Genomic DNA, 19,491 nt, shown 5'->3' on the forward strand with positions numbered 1-19,491 from the left:
TTCATCAGTGCTTCACTGTTACCTTTCCCATCATCATCATCATCATCATCATCATCATCATCATCATCATCATCATCATCATCATCATCATCGTCCATGTAAAAGATGGAGCGGCCTTCTTCTCTGTACTTCTTTATTTTCCTCAAATACTGCAAACTTGTGGCCCTAATGCTGTGATGCTCGACCAGAATTTGGCGATTATTTTGTGTTTTTTTTTTCAATGAAATCCTAATTTCAAAATAACTTTCCTCAAAGTCGAGATACCTCTCTGAAAGTTGACAATCTTTCAATTTCAATAATATATATATGTGTGTGTGTGTGTGTGTGTGTGTGTGTGTGTGTGTGTGTGTGTGTGTGTGTGTGTGTGTGTGTGTGTGTGTGTGTATTTTCAGTGTGGGCCGCTATTTCTGTAAAATATAGAACTCGTGCTTTGCTTCGTCTTATGACAGCTTCATTAAAGTTGTCCACAGGTGATTTTGGCGCCGATTATCAATGTCTTTGGTCTCCCTTATTATTTGGCTAACACAGCTCTCAGACACAGCGGTAAACGCTGCTACAAGTTTTCCAACATTTGTTACGCTTTTTCTTCCGACGCTATCTTCATAAAGCGCTACACGTTGCTCACGACTTCTCGCGACTGCGAATGCAATACCCGACCTTTCAGTTTGCTTCTAACAGGCAGCATTTTCACAAACAGAACATAGCAGTGAATCTAGACAATAAACACTACATACTAAACAATACGAAATAGAAGCACTACAACTATTTAAGTAACTAAATGAAATGTACGTAACAAACACACTAAATTGCAATATACAAGGAAGTGGTGGTGTAGGATAAATAAATTATATCACTGACACCACAAATCAATATTTTATTATATTAAAATTTCAAATATTAATCCAATAATAAATATAATTGTAATCCATCTCCACCAAAATATAAACTGCACCTTGACCTGAAATAATTTATATAACTAAATCAAGAAAATTCAATTTACCCTAAAAAGATCTTCATTATAACGGCGGTATACATATATTAATTATGGTAAGGTTCAACGCGGACTATCAATTAAGGGACAGTACGTCTTTAGCGCGTCTGTACGCCCACAATGGCGCTCCCAAGATGTGACCGCTAGCGCAGCCAGGGGAAGACTAAAAGGAACACCCCTTCGAACAAACAGTGAACTCGCCCAAACCACTGCGTCGCCAGGCCAGAGCTGTCACCATAAAGTAACTGGCCTGTACAGGAGAATGGAGAACGTTACATAAAGCAGAACTGCATTCATTTTATTCTTCACCTGACATAATTAGGAACATTAAATCCAGACGTTTGAGATGGACAGGGCATATAGCACGTATGAGTGAATCCAGGAATGCATATAGTGTTGGTTTGGAGACCGGAGGGAATAACACCTTTGGGGAGGCCGAGACGTAGATGGGAGGATAATATTAAAATGGATTTGAGGGAGATGGGATATGATGGTAGAGATTGGATTAATGTTGCACAGGATAGGGACCGATGGCGGGCTTATGTGAGGGCGGCAATGAACCTCAGAGTTCCTTAAAAGCCAAAAGCCAAGCCTTATTACAAAAATGACAAACACTACCTAATTATACGTTTTATACATTTCTCAACAACTCAGTTCCGTAAACATATTGCGAATGATATTATTGTTTATGGTTTATTGCGCATAAAATACATTCACTGCAATCCCCAAAAGTAAGGTAACTAACGTTTATAAATTTAGGTCTATACGTAACTGTGTAACGAATATCGCCATTGTGACATATATTTTGTCAAAACTAATAATATTTCATAAGGGAACTCACCCATAAGTAGTAATGATGGTTTATAACTAATGACCGTTAATCCTTTAAGAAGGAAGGACTTCTGAAATTATGTGACCGAAGGGTGGTAAAAAATTAACGGAAATAATTCTGTATAAAATAGGTAGTTTCCTTTTGGAAATAATTTTTCTTTCATGTGCACTGCATTGTTTCATATGTCAGTTTAGCCTAGGTACGTTCATACAAAAAGTCACAAAAAACCCGCAGATTTATTTATAGTAATGAGTTTTTTTTATTTCAATTAATGTTCATTAAAACCATTAGGAAAATTAAGCCTACTGTACGAAAACAGACAACTAGGATGCCCAAAACCATTCTTTCGTTACAGGGATGTTAGAAACGCTCTTTCTCCGCGAACAACTCTAAGTATTTTTAATGTTACAATAATTGCTCTTTATATTTTATCCAATAACAGAATGAAGTAATTTCCTGTTTGAATACACCAGGCCGCAAACACTTAACTACCAAAAACGTTAAGCTGTGCAGTAATGGTTAGCATGTCTGACCGTGAAAACGAGCGGGTTCAGGTTAAAATCCTGATTGGGATTTTTTCGAGGTCTTTCTTCAATCAATTGAAGCAGAATTTCCGGATAACTTCCAGTGTTGGACCTCGGACACCTTTCGCCATAATTTATTCACACATCACTATAATTATTACCATAGGCTGAGTTAAGTTCACGGTGCAGCGTGCTGTATTCGTACAAGAGCGCGGTCGTTCGCTGACAAATATCATTCACAGAACAAGAGTGGTAAGCACAATAAGCCTCAGGCTGAGGTGCAAGCCTTCGGATCCCTTCCCCGTACAAAAAAAAAAACAATCATAGATATAAGGGACATCGATCTAGTAGTATGGCTCCATCTGGTCTGAATAGACGTGCATGATTCACACACTTACCAAAAAGGAAAATAACTGAATATCAATAAGCTTTGGGAATCTAGCATATGTTCATATTATGGACATATACAGAGTGTTTCCAAGGTGGTGTTACAAACTTTCAGGGATAATGGTGAGAGGCACATACAGTATTTTTTAGAAGCCTCCAATTACAATACTATCTTCATCCATTCTTAACAATTTTCAGGAAACCCCAAAAACTGATAACTTTTTTCGTAATTGTTTGCAGTGTTCGTCATATTTGAAGCTTATTTATGGAAGGAAAGAGGGAATTTAGGCACAACATTCATTAGAAAATTGCTAGAGACATTTAGGTAGAGGAGGAAACCGCCATTATCTCAATTTTTTAAAATGGATTTAGACAGTTTTGGAATTGGACGCAAGGAACCATGGTCCGGAAATGACCGAGTCGAAAGTTATAAGCAAAAATAGTTGTGTGGAAATGGAATTGTAATTTGGCATCACGTGCCCTCCATCCCTTAACTTTGGAACAGTCGTGGAAAGATGGTACCTATGGGCCGGATGTCTCCTACGATACAATCTGTGAGCTTGAGCTTGTCTACTGTTACCATTGGCTCATCCATATTCGAAAATCAGGTCTGCTTATTCCGCTCTCGTGTACTCCTCCATTTCACTAGGACTGTTCGTCATTCCCCCATATGAAGCCAATGATGCAGTTTTGTTGGAATGCCTTAGGGCAGTGATGTCAAGCAAGCGCATTTTTCTGACCTTGACGTCGTGCGCGGGCATCAAGCGCCAAGTATGGAAAGAGGAAGGGTTGTGTATATGAATTAGCAGCCTATTGGATTAAGTAAACAGTAGTGCACAAACTTCAAACGGAACGTGAAATTTTATGTCGTTATTTTTATATAGCTTCTTTCTGTTTGATATTATCTATATTGTCTGTATAACAAAAGTACTAATACCAATTTCTTAATATTGCAGTTGTGTTTTAAATGTTAATAACATAATAAAGAGTTAAGAAGGAATATTCACATAAATTCCGTAGTAGTACAACTATACCGTACTAAATGGATGAAACACATCATTCATAAAGAAAGTGATAGCCCCCCCCCCAAAAAAAAGAGAGAGAGAGATTGAGTATGACATGATACGTTGGAATTAATATTGATGGTACCTTTAGCCCTATAAAAGTAATCAAGTAATCAATAAACTAATCAAAACAATATTAGAGCACAAAGCAAAGTTACTTAGGTGCTGTATATATTTTAAGTGTAACTAATATTGTATAAGAGAACTTTTATCGCATTATGCTTTTGAGGTGACATAGGTGAGCAATTTCCTATCCTCAGAATATTAAATTATTTTCTCGAAATGTGCTCATGCTATAAAGCTGATATTTTTACAACACATGGGCAAGTATCTTTTGCTTATGATGTAACAGCAGTTGCTTTGATAATTCATTTCCTTACAAACAATTTCCATGCGAATACTTTAAAAATTTTCAGTACACTATCTTCAGTAGTACGTATTTACGGCATATTAGATTTACGAAAATATTCTGTAAGGCTACTAAATAATTAGGCCTATATCTGAAAATTTCACTGTTCTATAAAAAATGTTGAGAAAATATTTCTTTTGAACAAAAAAATCAAACATGAAAAATGAACATTAAAATTAAAATTTACATTCTTATAATGCACTTATACTTCTCAGGCAAATTTAAAAATTAACATGGATACAATTTTAATAAGTTCTCTTCCCTTTATCTATTGAATCAGTGCTGGCCATCTCTGAATATAGCTCGACCAAGCGGCATATACCACCTCTTTCGTCTGTCTCTTTCCTTTCCGCTGTAAAGCGCTCAGGCTCTCCTGGGCTCTAAAGCGCGCGCTTGCTCCTGTGGGCATCAATTGACATGACTGCCTTAGGGTTTCCGGTACTCCCGGAGGAAACCCATGTGTTACCTGGATCACGAGATTGGCTACCACAAGTTATACAACGGGGATTGAACCCAGATCCGTAATATCTATAATAAGTTGCATAAATCTAGGAATTACGTGAATTACTCCGCATAAGACTCAGTTTTTATTTAAAAAACGCATCGCTACCGAATGCCTAGTTCATTTTGTTTCCAAGCCAAATTGGTTTCAAATCTCGAACTGTATCATTCTGAAACGAGGAAGGTTAGACTAAATTCTGTACCAAGGAAAATAGGCCATTAATGAAATAGCAATCTTCGACAGTTGTGTTACTCGTATCCACTCTGTCTAATCCACACAATGGGCATGCGAATTCAGTTTAAACTGTCGGCAGTTTCAATCGATAGTTGACACGCAATCCGTCGCGTGTCGTCGCGCCGTTAAGTGAGAGCGTGCCCCACCGCCATCCGTTACTGTCAACAACAGCGATGTAGTGGAATCAACACTTCTCCAACAACAAGGAACAGTTAAACTAATGTCACAGTTTGATGAATAAACGGAAAGGAACTTTTCCGGATAGAGGAAATGACGCACAAAGTTGCCATGCTTACGACAAGAATTTACTAAGGAGTTCGGGAGGATAAAAAGTCCCGTCCCAAGTTATGTTAGACCTGAGCAACATTTTAAACTTTCTGCAGAAATGAATTAAATTGAAGCCTCGATTATAGTTTTCTTCGAGAACAGAAATAAAACAAAACTGACTATAAATCTGAAGTAATGTCAAATAAGAGATTTACTCTATAACAGCCGTGGCGAAAATGTGATTCGCGAGCACATTGTGGCTCGCTATGCATTTCTCCTGCTTCCTACTTCCGCCAATCCCCACCCTCTCACTCACTGGAGTCAAACTCCGTTCCATTTGTATTTGTCTCTGACCTGCGAATGACGTATCATCGCAATGTCTCTCTAAACCATGTACAGCTGTCAAAAAAAAAAGTGGCCGCACTCGTGAACAGCGAATATTTTCAAAGTCCACTTCGGGTCGCGGCGATGTTACACGATGCATGTGCTTGTACAAGCAGTTCCCGAACTATGAAAGTGTTCCATGTCTGCGCCTCGTAGGCCAGCGGTAGAGTGTTTGTTTAATGATTCAAAGGTTGTGGGTTCGGGCCTTCTTCAAGTTTTCATTTTATTTTTTAATCGTTCTTTAGCGATGTAAATGATATTAAAATTATCATTTATATTCAGTTATCGTTCTTTATGGATATCACGTTATTTATATTTTGTTATCGTTCTTTAGAGATATGAATAAAATTCAAGTCATCATTTGCATTCTGTTATCGTTTTATAGCGATATGAATAACAATTTTTATTATTGTATCTCCAATGGTGGTTAGCCCTATTTTACATATGTATGTTAGGGCTATAGTTTCATACACAAAAAAGATAAGCATAAAGAGAAATAGAAAAGAAAATTAAATTAGCTTACGCGATGTAAACAAAACATAAACAAACCGTAAATTAGGCATTGCGATTGCAAAATAAATATCAGGTATCAATTTTAAACATACAAAAACATTAACAACACACATACGTAACACTTCTATAACACAAATACGCAGCCTCCCGTACCATACATCATAAATTAATACACAATAGTCATACAAACACAAACTATAATTACGACATTGCGACGACATCAAGCATCACATAACTGACTCACATACATAACAAATCAAGCATCCGTTACAACACATACACTTCAATATAGTAACCACAGTTTTAAAAGTTACAAATTTGGCTCCAAGAAGAATAAATAGGACACTGTTACTAATTACTATTCTTCTACAATTTCTTAAATATATCTGTAATAAATCTGTGAAATTCCGATATGAATAATATTCACGTTTTTTATATTGTTATCGTTCTTTAGAGATATAGATAATATTCAAGTTATCATTTATATTCTGTTTTCCTTCATTAGCATTATAAAATAATATTAAAGTTATTTATATTGTTATTGTTCTTTCGCAATATAAATAATCTGTATTTTATGTAAGTAATTATTATAACACAAATAACCATCTTTCTTTGTAAAATAGGTTATTTTATTTAGATAATTAAATAAGTATTATATAATATCTTATATTAATTAAACAAACCGATATTTATCATTTATATTCTGTTATCGTTCTTTAGTGATACTGTATAAATAATATTCAAGTTATAATTTATATTGAGTTATCGTTCTTTAGCGATATAAATAACATAAATTTAATATTAGGTTTGGAAAAATCCAGTTGCATAATACTGGTATTAGTTCTTCTTTTTGTGTTGTTACATTATACTATCTTGAACCACAATAAAATGAAAAGGAGTAACGAGGAATTGAACCTGAGACGTTGACATCTAAATTTCGACGTTCGTCCGCTGAGCTACGAGGGCAAAAGTGTGGAAACATTTTCGGAAAAATTGGCCCAATCACACTCTAAGATTTTCTGATGATTCGTAGAAGCTAGTCCAGGATGCGGGGGGCAAAGGCTAATTGAGATTTCCCGGTCTCTGATCGGGTCAAACATCCTGATAGAATTAATATTTAACCCTTGCCGTGGCTTTCGGTGAAGTCCGGAGGGCCAATTAGTCAAATCCACTCTCCTCATCTCCATGCTTGGGTCCCCTGGAATTTAATAAGATGCGAAAGAGATAGTGGTGTGCGGAAAGCAACGGGATGTTACAGCATTTAGGCCTATCCTTCCCAAGAAAAGCTGCAAACATGAACAAAGGAAGCTTTTAATAGAAGAAGAAGGATCTTCTGCGGACCTCTGGAAAAAGAACTAAGGAAGAGACTAGTGAAGTGCTTTGTGTGGAGTGTGGCATTATATGGGGAAGGAACATGGACATTACGACGAAATGAAGAGAAACGAATTGAAGCATTTGAAATGTGGATGTGGTGAAGAACGGTGCGTGTGAAGTGGACAGACAGAATAAGAAATAAAATTGTGTTTGTAAAAGTGAGTGAAGAAAGAATGATGCTGAAACTGATTAGAAAGAGAAAAAGGAATTGGTTGGGTCTCTGGTTGAAAGGAATAATAGAAGACTTTAGGATATGTGGATCATATGCGGAGACTAAGAGGAAGGCAGAAAATAGGAAAGATTGGAGATTGCTGGGTTTGCACTGAAAGACCTGCCCATGGACAGAACACTTATGTATGTGGGTATGTTCAGAATGCCTGGAATATCGTGTCTAAAAACAGTCGCTATTTGCAAAGACTAGTCGATTCCATGCCCACTCGACTGCAAGATGATCGAGATAAGAGGAAGATAGACTAAATATTGAATTGTGGCTTTTTGTTTTGTTTTTTGAACGCTTAATCGTTTGAATTTTTAAGGCCGACGCCAGTAAATTTGTTTTGTTTATGCCACGAAAGATATTTTTATTGAGAATAAAATCTTTTTTCTTTCCATTTGCAGCCACAATATCATAATGATAAAGTCATGGCATAATATATTAATGAACCTGATGTTATTTACTAAAATAATCGTAAAAGAGAAAGGAGCCATTATGTATAGTTTGTCTCTCTCAAAAACATAACAAAAAAGAACATGAAATGCACGAGGTTGTAGTCGAACGCAGGACCTCATGAATAAGAGGCCTGAACGCTTCCATTACGCTATCGAATCACAGAGAGAATACTTCAATTATAACTGTAGATATCAGGCAACGTGGTCCAACAACATGTAACATCGCCTGTCTCCGAATTATAGCGAAGATACCCGAAGGGAACTTTGTTCCAGGAGAGCGGCCACTTTTTCTTTTGACAGCTGTACCTCTACAAAAACGAAAGTTTCAAATAGGATGGGAGGACGCACTTTTTTGCTGCCAATATGATCAGATTTGTTCACAAGTACTACGAGGAAAACGGTTGTATAACATAAAACGGCATTGTACTACATGTCACTCATGAAACATTAAAAGGGTAAGTATTATTATTATTATTAATATTATTATTATTATTATTATTATTATTAAAATTATTAATTATTTAATGAGCTGCACGAATTGTATCCTTCACCTGACATAATTAGGAACATTAAATCCAGATGTTTGAGATGGGCAGGGCATGTAGCACGTATGGGCGAATCCAGAAATGCATATAGAGTGTTAGTTGGGAGGCCAGAGGGGAAAAGACCTTTGGGGAGGCCGAGACGTAGATGGGAAGATAATATTAAAATGGATTTGAGGGACGTGGGATATGATGATAGAGACTGGATTAATCTTGCTCAGGATAGGGACCAATGGCGGGCTTATGTGAGGGCGGCAATGAACCTCCGGATTCCTTAAAAGCCAGTAAGTAAGTATTATTATTATTATTATTATTATTATTATTATTATTATTATTATTATTATCATTCTGTACGTCGATGCTTTTTTCAGCAGATGTACGAATAATGCGGTTAGATCTTCAATTTAAACTCACAGTGATGTTAAATAAAAGCTAGATGTAAGGACTTGACAAATGTTGAACTTTTCAAATCTTTGCCAAAAATAAATATCCGAAGCTTCGTTCTTTCGCTTGCCCTGTTGAAGCCATGTTCGCTACAACTTACGTTTGTGAAAATTTATTTTCAAGAATGAAAATAGTAAAAACCATATTTAGATCACGACTGATAGACAAATACCTTCGCGATCAACTACGACTGGCAGTAAGTGACATAATTCCTGATTTTGAAACTCTGTCGCAGAGACATTCTGAAGACAGTTAATCTTAGGTTGTGATAATGTGTCCCATGTTTTCTTATTCATTTCTTTCTTCGTTACACGTACTAAACATTAGTTTGTAATCTTATACTGTATAAGGAAAATGAAAATCCGTTAATAAGTCAGACAGTTGCTTCACTTCCCCTTTGGATGCCCGTCTCCCTCCATAGGTGCTATGCACGTTGCAGGTTACGCAATGGCTCGGCGCACGATCACATTTTCGCCACGGCTGCTCTATAATGTAAAATAATTTAGTGTAATCTGAGCTGGCTACACAAATAACAAAACACTTCAATTTCTTGCTTTCCTCTTAATCTCCCCATATAATACCTTAACGTTGTCTATCAGTTGATATCTTTTACCCCGAACTCTTCTCCCGTTCACCATTCCTTAAATATCGCAAATTAACCAATTAGGCTTACACCAAAATAAAAGGAATCAATCACTGCACTCACACACCTACTGGCACTTATACCAGAAATATTGTCATATATGTAAATATATTTTTATTATTATTTATGTACAATGGCTGGAGAGGCCATCCTGCGCGTGTAAGACCCTAAAACGGCCTCTGGCTCAAAGCCAGAAATGTCAATAAACAACAACATATTACAAGGAAAGCTCACCAAGTGATATTGGATTTTTACAAGGATTTCCGCTACTGTGACCAGTACAGTGAGTAATTTCAGGTATGCTTGCTTACCTTTCCCCATCATTTCTTCATAGACAATTCTATAGTAAATTTCATGAATATTATGTATCTGGGATGTCATTGTCATAACTTATACTATTTAACCCTTTCAGTCATGAATTATTCTTTTTGTTTAGAAAAGTCTAATTGTTTTTTTTTCTTCTTGACTCCTTTTAAGTTTTTGTGAATTGCCCACAGTCTCAATTTTACAGCATGATGCCTGGATTTCCAGATATGAACTGTCCACTTGAGAGGACAAGGTGACTAAAAGGATCTGTCAACAACTGTTCATGAAGCGGCATTGAAGTTTCTGACCTCTGTAGAAAACGCAGTGAATGAAAGGGTAAACGAGATTTTGACAGTATGGTATTCAGTTAAATGACATTTATTGCCTGATATCTCTAGCACAACGGTGGCGAAAATGTAATCGTGCGCCGAGCCACTGTGTAACCTGCAACGTGCATAGCACCTATGGAGAGAGGCGGACACCCGAAGGGGAAGTGAAGCAACTGTCTGACTTATTAATGGATTTTCATTTTCCTTACATCAAGCACTTCAATATAATTTTATACAGTACAATGCTACAAACTAATGTTTAGTACGTGTAACGAAGAAAGAAATAAACAATAAATGAACAATATCACAACCTAGAATTAACTGTCTTCAGAATGTCTCTGCGACAAAGTTTCAAAATCAGGAATTATGTCACTTACTGCCAGTCGTAGTTGATCACGAAGGTATTTGTCTGTCAGTCGTGATCTAAATTTGGTTTTTACTATTTTCATTGTTGAAAATAAATTTTCACAAACGTAAGTTGTAACGAGCATGGCTTCAACAGAGTAAGCGAAAGAATGAAGCTTCGAATATTCATTTTTTGGCAAAGATTTGAAAGTTCAACATTTGTCAAGTCCTTACATCTAGCTTTCATTTGACAACACATAGTAAATCAGTGAGTTCAAATTAAAGAGTTAACCGCATTATTCGTACATCTGCTGAAAAAGGGTCGACGTACAGAGATGATGATGATGATGATGATGATAACAATAACACTTAGCCTTTTAATGTTTCATCAGTAACATGTAGTATAATGCCGTTTTACTATGTTATACAACCGTTTTCCTCGTATATAATACTTGTGAACAAATCATATATTTAATATTCTCATCATATTGGCAGCAAAAAAATGCGTCCTCCCATCCTACTTGGAACTTTCGTACATGGTTTCGAGAGAGATATATGCCACTCGCAGGTCAGAGACAAATACAAATGGAACGGAGTTTGACTCCAGTGAGTGAGAGGGTGGGGGTTGGCGGAGGTTAGAATCAAGCGAAATGCACAGCTATCACTGCGAGCCACAATGTCTCGCGAGTCACGTTCTCGCCACGGCTGGTCTAGCACATAGCACTGTTTACATTAGCTGTTATAGCTCTGGATTGAAGTATTTGAAAAAATTATAGGCCTATCTCGAAAACTAGCCTTTCTCCGGATGTAAAAATTTATAGGCAGGTTTCTTATTTCAAATGGAACGTATGGGGGAACAATAGTTATGAAAATCCACTATCACTTGGTGAGCCTTTCTTATAAGTCATATCTACTCGTATAATTGACTTGACCTTTCTTTTTACACTTGTAGCAATTTATAAATTACAACTCACACGTACCTACAAAGTAAGCACTGTTTATGTTAAGAGTGTAATGTTCTAGACCAGCGGTCGTCAGGTCAATGCACTTTAGGACTATATAGCGTCTCTTACAGCACCAGCGTGTATTCCTGGCTGCTGGCGGGTACGCTTTCTACCTCTCCCTTCAGCACGACGGAGCATATTTCGTTGCACCGCTTACCCTCTGCCTATTTCAGCGAGTACTGACGACCACTGTTCTAGACAAAATATTTTACAATTATTTTCAGTATATCTACTTCCTAAATAAGTTCACAAGTGCAAATTAACAAGATGACACACTATCTTATTTCCTTTCGCTTTTCTTATTCAGTTTCCTTTTATACACTTTTACTAGTCTTTAACCATTCATTCAACCATTCTCATTTAGTCTTCTTTCTATTCTGTTTCAAATTTCTTTCTCTGTCCTTTTCACGCCTCCTTTACTTTAATCATCCACCTATCTTTTCTTCTGTCTCTTTTCTCTTCTTCCTTTCTTTCGCCTGTCTGTCCGCTTTACATCTTCCTCTTTTTTCTTTTCCTTCCTCGTCTTTCTTTTCTTCATCCTACTGTCATTTTAGACCCTCGATCTTACATATTTCTCTTTTTTCTTTCTTCCTTTTGCCAGGTATTTATTTCGCCGTTTCTTTTGTCTCTCACGTCTTTCATTCTGATATTTTCTGTCTTTCTATTTCGCGACTTTCTTCCTCTTTATATTCTCGTATTATCTCTCTCTTCCCTTCTGTTTACATTTCTTACTGTCTTTTTCCTTCCTTCCTTAGCTTCTGTCTACCTTTCAATATAGCTTTTCAGACGCATTAATTTTTTCATAATTTTTCTACCAATAGCCTACTAGTTTTTATTCACTGATTTTCTTATAAATTACTTTCACTTTATGTTATATCTTAACAATTCTTAATTCATTCATCAAATTTCTCTCCTCTATTTCTTCTTTCTTTAATCTCTTTCTTCTCTTCTTTTCCTTGTCTCTTTATCTTTTACATTTATTCCTGGTCTGACCTTTTCTCTTTTTATTTCTTTCTTACGTCTACATTCATTATTTATTTATTTTTATTGTTATTTACTTGCAGTTAATTTTCTATTTGTTTATTGATATACTTATTTATCTATGGCATTGATTATATATTTACTTATTTATTCATTCACTTACTTTACTTATTTACGGATCAAAGCATGTGTGAGGGACTATTCTCCGCGTACCTTCCCCACAGATTACACTGAACAACAAGAATTTTGCTCCAACTTAAAACAATGTATCCCTTATGGTTTGATGTTCGCTGAATCCGAAAATGCATCGCTTTTCTTTTAAGATATACTATGATTTCACTTTTAGATAAGCGCTCCTCCATGAACATCTGGCGAGGGTTGGGGGCATAAACCAAAACAAAAGCTAATGCATTTTATGAGTTTATGACTTATTTCTGGTTTCTTATGGTTGTTGGCAAGTTATTTAGTACTTCTAATAAATAAACTGATATTGGTCCCTTCTATTAAGTAAATTTCATAACAGTTTAAAGTGAGGTCTATGCAATGAATAAACAAGGGTGTGGTTTTCAATATTTAAAGGAAAAGTTTACCAGTTTGAGTGAAGGCAAATTAAAAGAGGGCATTTTCATCGGTCCACAAATTCACAAAGTAATGGCTGACCCTTTGTTTGAGGAAAGATTTTCCGTTAAAGAAAGAATGGCATGGAGTGGTTTCAAAGACATTTGCTCAAATTTCCTTGGAAATTCTTGGGCAAACAACTACATAGAACTTGTTGTGGAAACCATGTTAAGTCCATATGACAAAATAGAGTGTAATATGTCCCTCAAAATATACTGTTTACACTCTTATTTGCAATTCTTTCCTCCTAACTTTGGAGTGGTAAGCGACGAGCATGGGGAAAGATTTAATCAAGAAATATCTGAAATGGAAAGGCGCGATAAAGAAAGATCATTATCCAGTATGCTTGCAGACTATTGTTGGTTGTTTGTAAAATACAGTCTCGGGTCTAGTTATAAACAGAAGTCATCCAGAAAATTATTTTAAATGTAAGTTCAAATTCCGAGATTTTTCTCATTATACGCATGAAATATTTTTATTGTTGGTGCGTTTTAAACTATGTAACATTATTTTTGTATCCAGTACACATTTTTCAAGTATTATGAGGCATTTTCAATCCGTAGTGTGTTGTAATTTTATCAGTAGAAGTGAAAAATTAAAAACAAACAAGTTTTGTCATAAAAAATTCAATTCATTTTCCCCGGAAAATGGTACGTGATGGGACAATTTGGATTCTAAATTCAGATTTAGGGCACACATATTAGTAATATTCACCTATTATTATTATTTCGGAACAAGACAAAAAGTAAAAACTTGTTGTTCAGTGTTATTAGTCATTAAAAAAAAAGCAAGGACTTTGCAAGGGCCTGATATAACACAGAAGCCCTACAACTGGTCGGAATTCGAACGGTTGTTGCAGGTGTACGGGCAAGTCACGCTGACGTTCCGGTACGGCCGAGAAGACGAGGAGGTCATGGGCCTCAAGTTCTGCAATGAGGCGGTGATGTGCCTGGCCCAACTATACCCTCCACACGAGCGCGCAGTTCCTCAGACCAACACACCACTGCAGGTATGTAGTACTATGCAAAGTGTTTTTACGAATTTTACCATTGACGTTGTAAAACGTTCTTTGCAGCTTGCCGTTACACTGTGGGTTAAATGCCATCCAGAAATGCCCGACTCAATCGGACAATAATGATTCACAATTCGGGATTCTGTTGTAGTGAATTGTTACACACTAACCGAGTTAACTACGATATTGAAGACAATATATTAACAGATGTCGACCATCAATGAATATTAGTATATTCGCATTTCATCCATCATCAAGTCATATTTCAAGATGGGGCCAGGGCTGTCAATTGGAATGAAGTAGGCCGATTACACAATACCTTTTCTTAATATAATGTATTTTATTATTGGTGTCCTGAGTAGGTCAGATGATACCCGTATTGTTTGTAACTGAATACTGCGGAACCAGCTTCTATTCTCTGCAGAAAATAAGAATTTTATTCCACTCCTCTTGGTACGAGATGTGTCCCCCTTGTCCAGGGTTTATCCTATGTTGCGCCATGCTAGCCAGGGAGATTCACTACTTGTAGGTTTCTAAGTCTGGTCCGTAACACTCATAGGAGTAGGAACGGGATTCGTCAAATAATTAAATAACTATAAAGTGTATTGCCGTGATTACGACTTCCGTTATAACTAGATAGTGGATGCGGGATGACTTAAGGAAAAGTGAAGTTGTTTCGGATCAGAGTATATGGCACGTGCCGCGCCGTCTGTCTTTTGTGTACCTGGCGAGTACAGCAGCGTACAAAACGAATGAACGAATATCTCTAAACTAAACTAGTTTTAAAGATGGGTTAACTCCTTTACAATGACAGAGTTGAAATTCGTCGCATGAGTTTCTCCTCCATTTGTTATGAAGTACGTGCACTTCTATTTCCCTTTCATGTAACGGCACAAACGCCTGTCCACCCGTTTCACGTAAAATTTAAGTTATTTCACAATTTGTTTTTTTTTTTTTTCACTTATTCACGGGGCACTTCAACGACTTCATTCATGTCCGCATGTCCCTTTGAAATCTGCACTTAGAATTATTAAAATAATGCATTGGACACGCCGATTAGTAACAGTTATTACAAAGTCAATAATAGTTTGTAAATCTTAGGAAATCGCGTACGAGATCCTGATGTTGTTGTCTTTATAACCAGATAGCAATGTACATCGTCCTTCATGCGGAAAAATTGGAGTAGTGTTCCTTGTACGGCAAATATATAACTACAAATGGCAAAATATAAAAAAGGACTACAAGTATTTCGTGTACGACAAAATTTAGAACTAGCATTATATTCGTGTAGGCCCTACGGCAAAATTTATAATGGCAGTATTTTGTGTACGGAAAAATTTAGAAATGGAAGTACTGAAATGCAATATTAAACGCATCGTTCTGAAATATATACATTTACTCCCATAATATCTTGCCTATAAATATCGGCCTCATCTGCTCCAAAGACAATCTCATTTTTGCTTACGTGAGATAGACTTTATCACCATACAGACTAACCAGATGTGTAGATATCTAGATATACTTGTATATTTATCTCTCTAAATATCTAGAGCAACATAATCTATCAAGATATCGAAACGTGTATTTTACCTACTTACGTATCCAAATCTTTTTCAACTGACAATCCATAGTTCCGGATCCTTAGGTTTTAGCCTATTTTATTCGTCACTTGTAACATCACTATTAAAACCTATGGGTCCTAAAACAGCTAAAAAGATTTAAGAGCCTATAAGAGACTAAATCGAACTTTTCAGCAAAAATTAAGCAAACTTCACATTACAAAATAAACTTTTACATTTTATTACAGAGATGAAGTGTTTTTAATTTTTAATACAATTTCACTGTTACTGTAATCCAGTGGATTCCGGTTTAAGATCTTAAATGTGAGAAAAACAATTAAGTTTTTGTATAAAGGAGAGGTTATATCAGAGCTAGTCCAAGTTTTTCTTGCTACAATACACCTACAGCATAAGTTGCGAAAGTTATTTACCGTCACATTGAACTCTTAACGAAACCCAATTTTCAACAGTTGGTAAGTTAATCTTCCAAGTGTGACAATAGTAACATGCGTTACAAGAGCGGTATGTTGACGACTTCATGTTCGAGGAAAAGATTGAAAAAGCGAAACGTAGTTGAGCTTTTTTAATTTCCGAGAACATGAAAACAAACATACCGCTCGTGTATCGTACATTATTTTGTGCGAAGATCGTTTATTACATACCTGAAAGAGGAATTTCTAATTAGTTGCAATGAAATCTCCATCTTGGTTTCTGTTCAATGACGGCAAATTTGCATAACAAAAATATCTATCTTCAACATTGTTGCTTTAAAATGTTTTCTGTGTTTACTATAGGCTACTCCAGCAGGCCGTGATATACGTCTGTCTTTTTTTCTCCCCAGTCTATGATGAGTCTGGAATCTTGTTGATTTTTTCACGGCTTCCTTAATGTTACTTGCATCACGAATTCAATAACTTTAGTGGAGTTGTAGAGTTTACTTAATTTTTGCAAATATTTAAAAACAATAATTAACAGTGCAATTTAGGTGAAATTGCAGTGGTAAGTTTCCAATTTATAATTATTACTGTATTGAACGTCTCTAAAAATAATATGTTAAAAGCGTAAAGCAGTAAAATCAATATGTTACTTAAGCGGTAAGAAGAGGGAAATTGTTATGTGTGTTAGGTTGGGAATACTGATTGTGGAATTTTAGACTTTCCGCGGATTGGTTTTGTGCGGAAACCAAGCAAATACGCACAATTGAAGAGTCCACTGCAAGAATGATGGTTGTCACTTTTTTTTATCGAAAGTAAGTCAAGGATAACATCATATATATTAGAATATAGACTTATTTATTAATTATGTGAAGGCAAGAATGCTGCTAGTCTGCGAGTTTCATGCAATGATAGAAATGCTATACACGACAAGAACGCTGGATGTCGTCCGACTACACGAAAAGAATGATGATAGTCAGTGGAGAAATATAAAAATCTTCAACACCTCGTGCAATTTTGTGAGCAAAATGGCACAAATTTCTACAGAAAACTTCCATATAAATGACAGGACAGAATATCAGGTGGCATTCAATTTGTCAAGGAATGAACTGGCCTTTATGTTTTGTTAAGAAACATTAGGACTGAATTTTTACCAAAATGGTAAAAAGTTTCAATTTTTGGTTTTTATATAAATGGTGACTTTACATATTTGTCTACGTTTTTGTTCTATATTTTGGCTCCATCCGAGATTTTTAAAGCTTGTCGGCCATTTATTAAATGCCGCGTGAATGGGTTTAAAACGTGTAACGCCCACTTTCCCTCAATTGTAAGTAATGTCTTTATTTTTCGACTCTCATATTCAAATTTCCCTGTTTTCGCTGTAGATGCTTCAAAGCTTGTCTCTTCTGTCGTATTTTGATGTTTATAGAAACTAATATCACAGTAATCAACCCAAAATGAAAATGAAAGTTTGCACGTTTCAATACGGCGAAAATGTCAAAAGAAAAATTTTGTTTTCAAAAAGAGACTGGACATAGCAATCGGCAATGTTGTTGGAGAATACAATAGGGATGCAGTGCCATGCAACACAGCAAGACCAATGTCAGACAGGAGGGTCTTCCAAAGAGAAACACAAGAGATTGCAGCGAGGCGAAACAAAAGGAGGCTGTATGAGACTAAGAGGTAAAATACTGAATCCAAGAGGATGGCGAGGATGTCGAAACCGACGAAGAAGGAAGCCAAGAAGAAGAAGAAGAAGAAGAAGAAGAAGAAGAAGAAGAAGAAGAAGAAAGGAAAAAGCTATGGTACTGGGGAGTTCTGAAACAATCTACGTGAAAAAAATCAACATTTTTTAATAAACTGCATTTTTTCAAAAGACATTTTTCATCATACAAATGGTCCCTCGCGGTTTCCATTTGCTCCAAGTTACATGCAATTTTGCACGAATATTCTCTATTTACAGGGTGATTCACGAGGAAAGGTAAAAAATTTAGGATACGATATCTTAGGCCATTTTGAGTGAAAAAGTTCATATGAACATAGGTCCGTTTTCGAACGATGGCGGAGCTAGATGCATTTTTTTGGTAAAACGTCTCGCCCCAATGTGAATCAGACATTACCATACGCTGCTGACGTGAGACGAGGCGTGAGAAAGGTCAAGGTCGCAATGAATGACGTAATATTGGAATCTGCATTGTGAACGATGTAGATAAGAGGAAGAAACCGGGTGGCGGGGGGCATTACAAATATCCAATCGCCTGCCCTTGTCTGATGTAATCACACAGAACCCGCAGATAACACAAATAGCCTACAGGCCCTACACTATCATCAATTCACAGCAGTCCAGTCAGCTACCTACAATACAGTAATTATACAGGTACAGTTATCGGAAGTATTGTTGTGTTTTTCAAGATGTCTTATAAATGTTCGACTACAGAATACGCCGATATTGTGTATGTTTATGGTTTCTGTGATGGAAGTTCCTTGCGTGCCGTCGCTGAATATGAACGACACTATCCGAACAGAAGGGTACCATATCGAAGAGTACTTACTATCTACGAGGTTGGATGAAAGACTTGGTATAGCAAAGAAAGGAGGAAATGAGAGAGGCGCTAATCGACCGTATTTTGGTTGCGGCATAGAGAACAGTTACGTGCAACTCTACCGCTCGATTCACGCCCGAGCGCAACAGTGCATTGAAGCAGGAGAAGGTACCTTTGAACATGTGCGAAAACATCGACCCCGACGTCTAGAATATTAGGTATGTATGCATACATGAATATAAACTTTAAATTTGTCCGTTATCTGTCTCTAAATGCGAGTTAGTAAAATGGAATCTTAGAAGTTTTTGTGAAATCAAAGAGCCATATCTCCGTATCCGTTCGAAAACGGACGTATATTCATATGAACTTTTTGACTCAGAATGACTTCAGAATTCACATCCTAAATTTTTTACCTTTCCTCGTGAATCATCCTGTGTATCAATACACAAAACTGTGCATGGAATTGGCTCTTGATTAAGTACTTCTCGAGTAGTTAATTTTTAACTTAAAAAAAAAAACTAAGGACGAAAACAAATTGTTCTAAATGAAAATTTTAATACATCTTGATTACACAATTTTTA

The 19,491-nt window shown here is 36.3% G+C and overlaps 1 protein-coding gene across 1 annotated transcript in view; it reads left to right on the top strand.

The window, feature by feature from the left end:
- LOC138705220 (arrestin homolog) overlaps nucleotides 1-19,491 on the top strand; it is a 920,135-nt gene that overhangs the window by 633,242 nt on the left and 267,402 nt on the right. The window contains exon 5 of the mRNA XM_069834027.1: nucleotides 14,222-14,371. Within this exon, the coding sequence (XP_069690128.1) occupies nucleotides 14,222-14,371 (150 nt within the window). The remainder of the gene's footprint in view (nucleotides 1-14,221; nucleotides 14,372-19,491) is intronic.

This window comes from Periplaneta americana, chromosome 8, assembly GCF_040183065.1.
Source record: "Periplaneta americana isolate PAMFEO1 chromosome 8, P.americana_PAMFEO1_priV1, whole genome shotgun sequence".
Taxonomy (NCBI): domain Eukaryota; kingdom Metazoa; phylum Arthropoda; class Insecta; order Blattodea; family Blattidae; genus Periplaneta; species Periplaneta americana.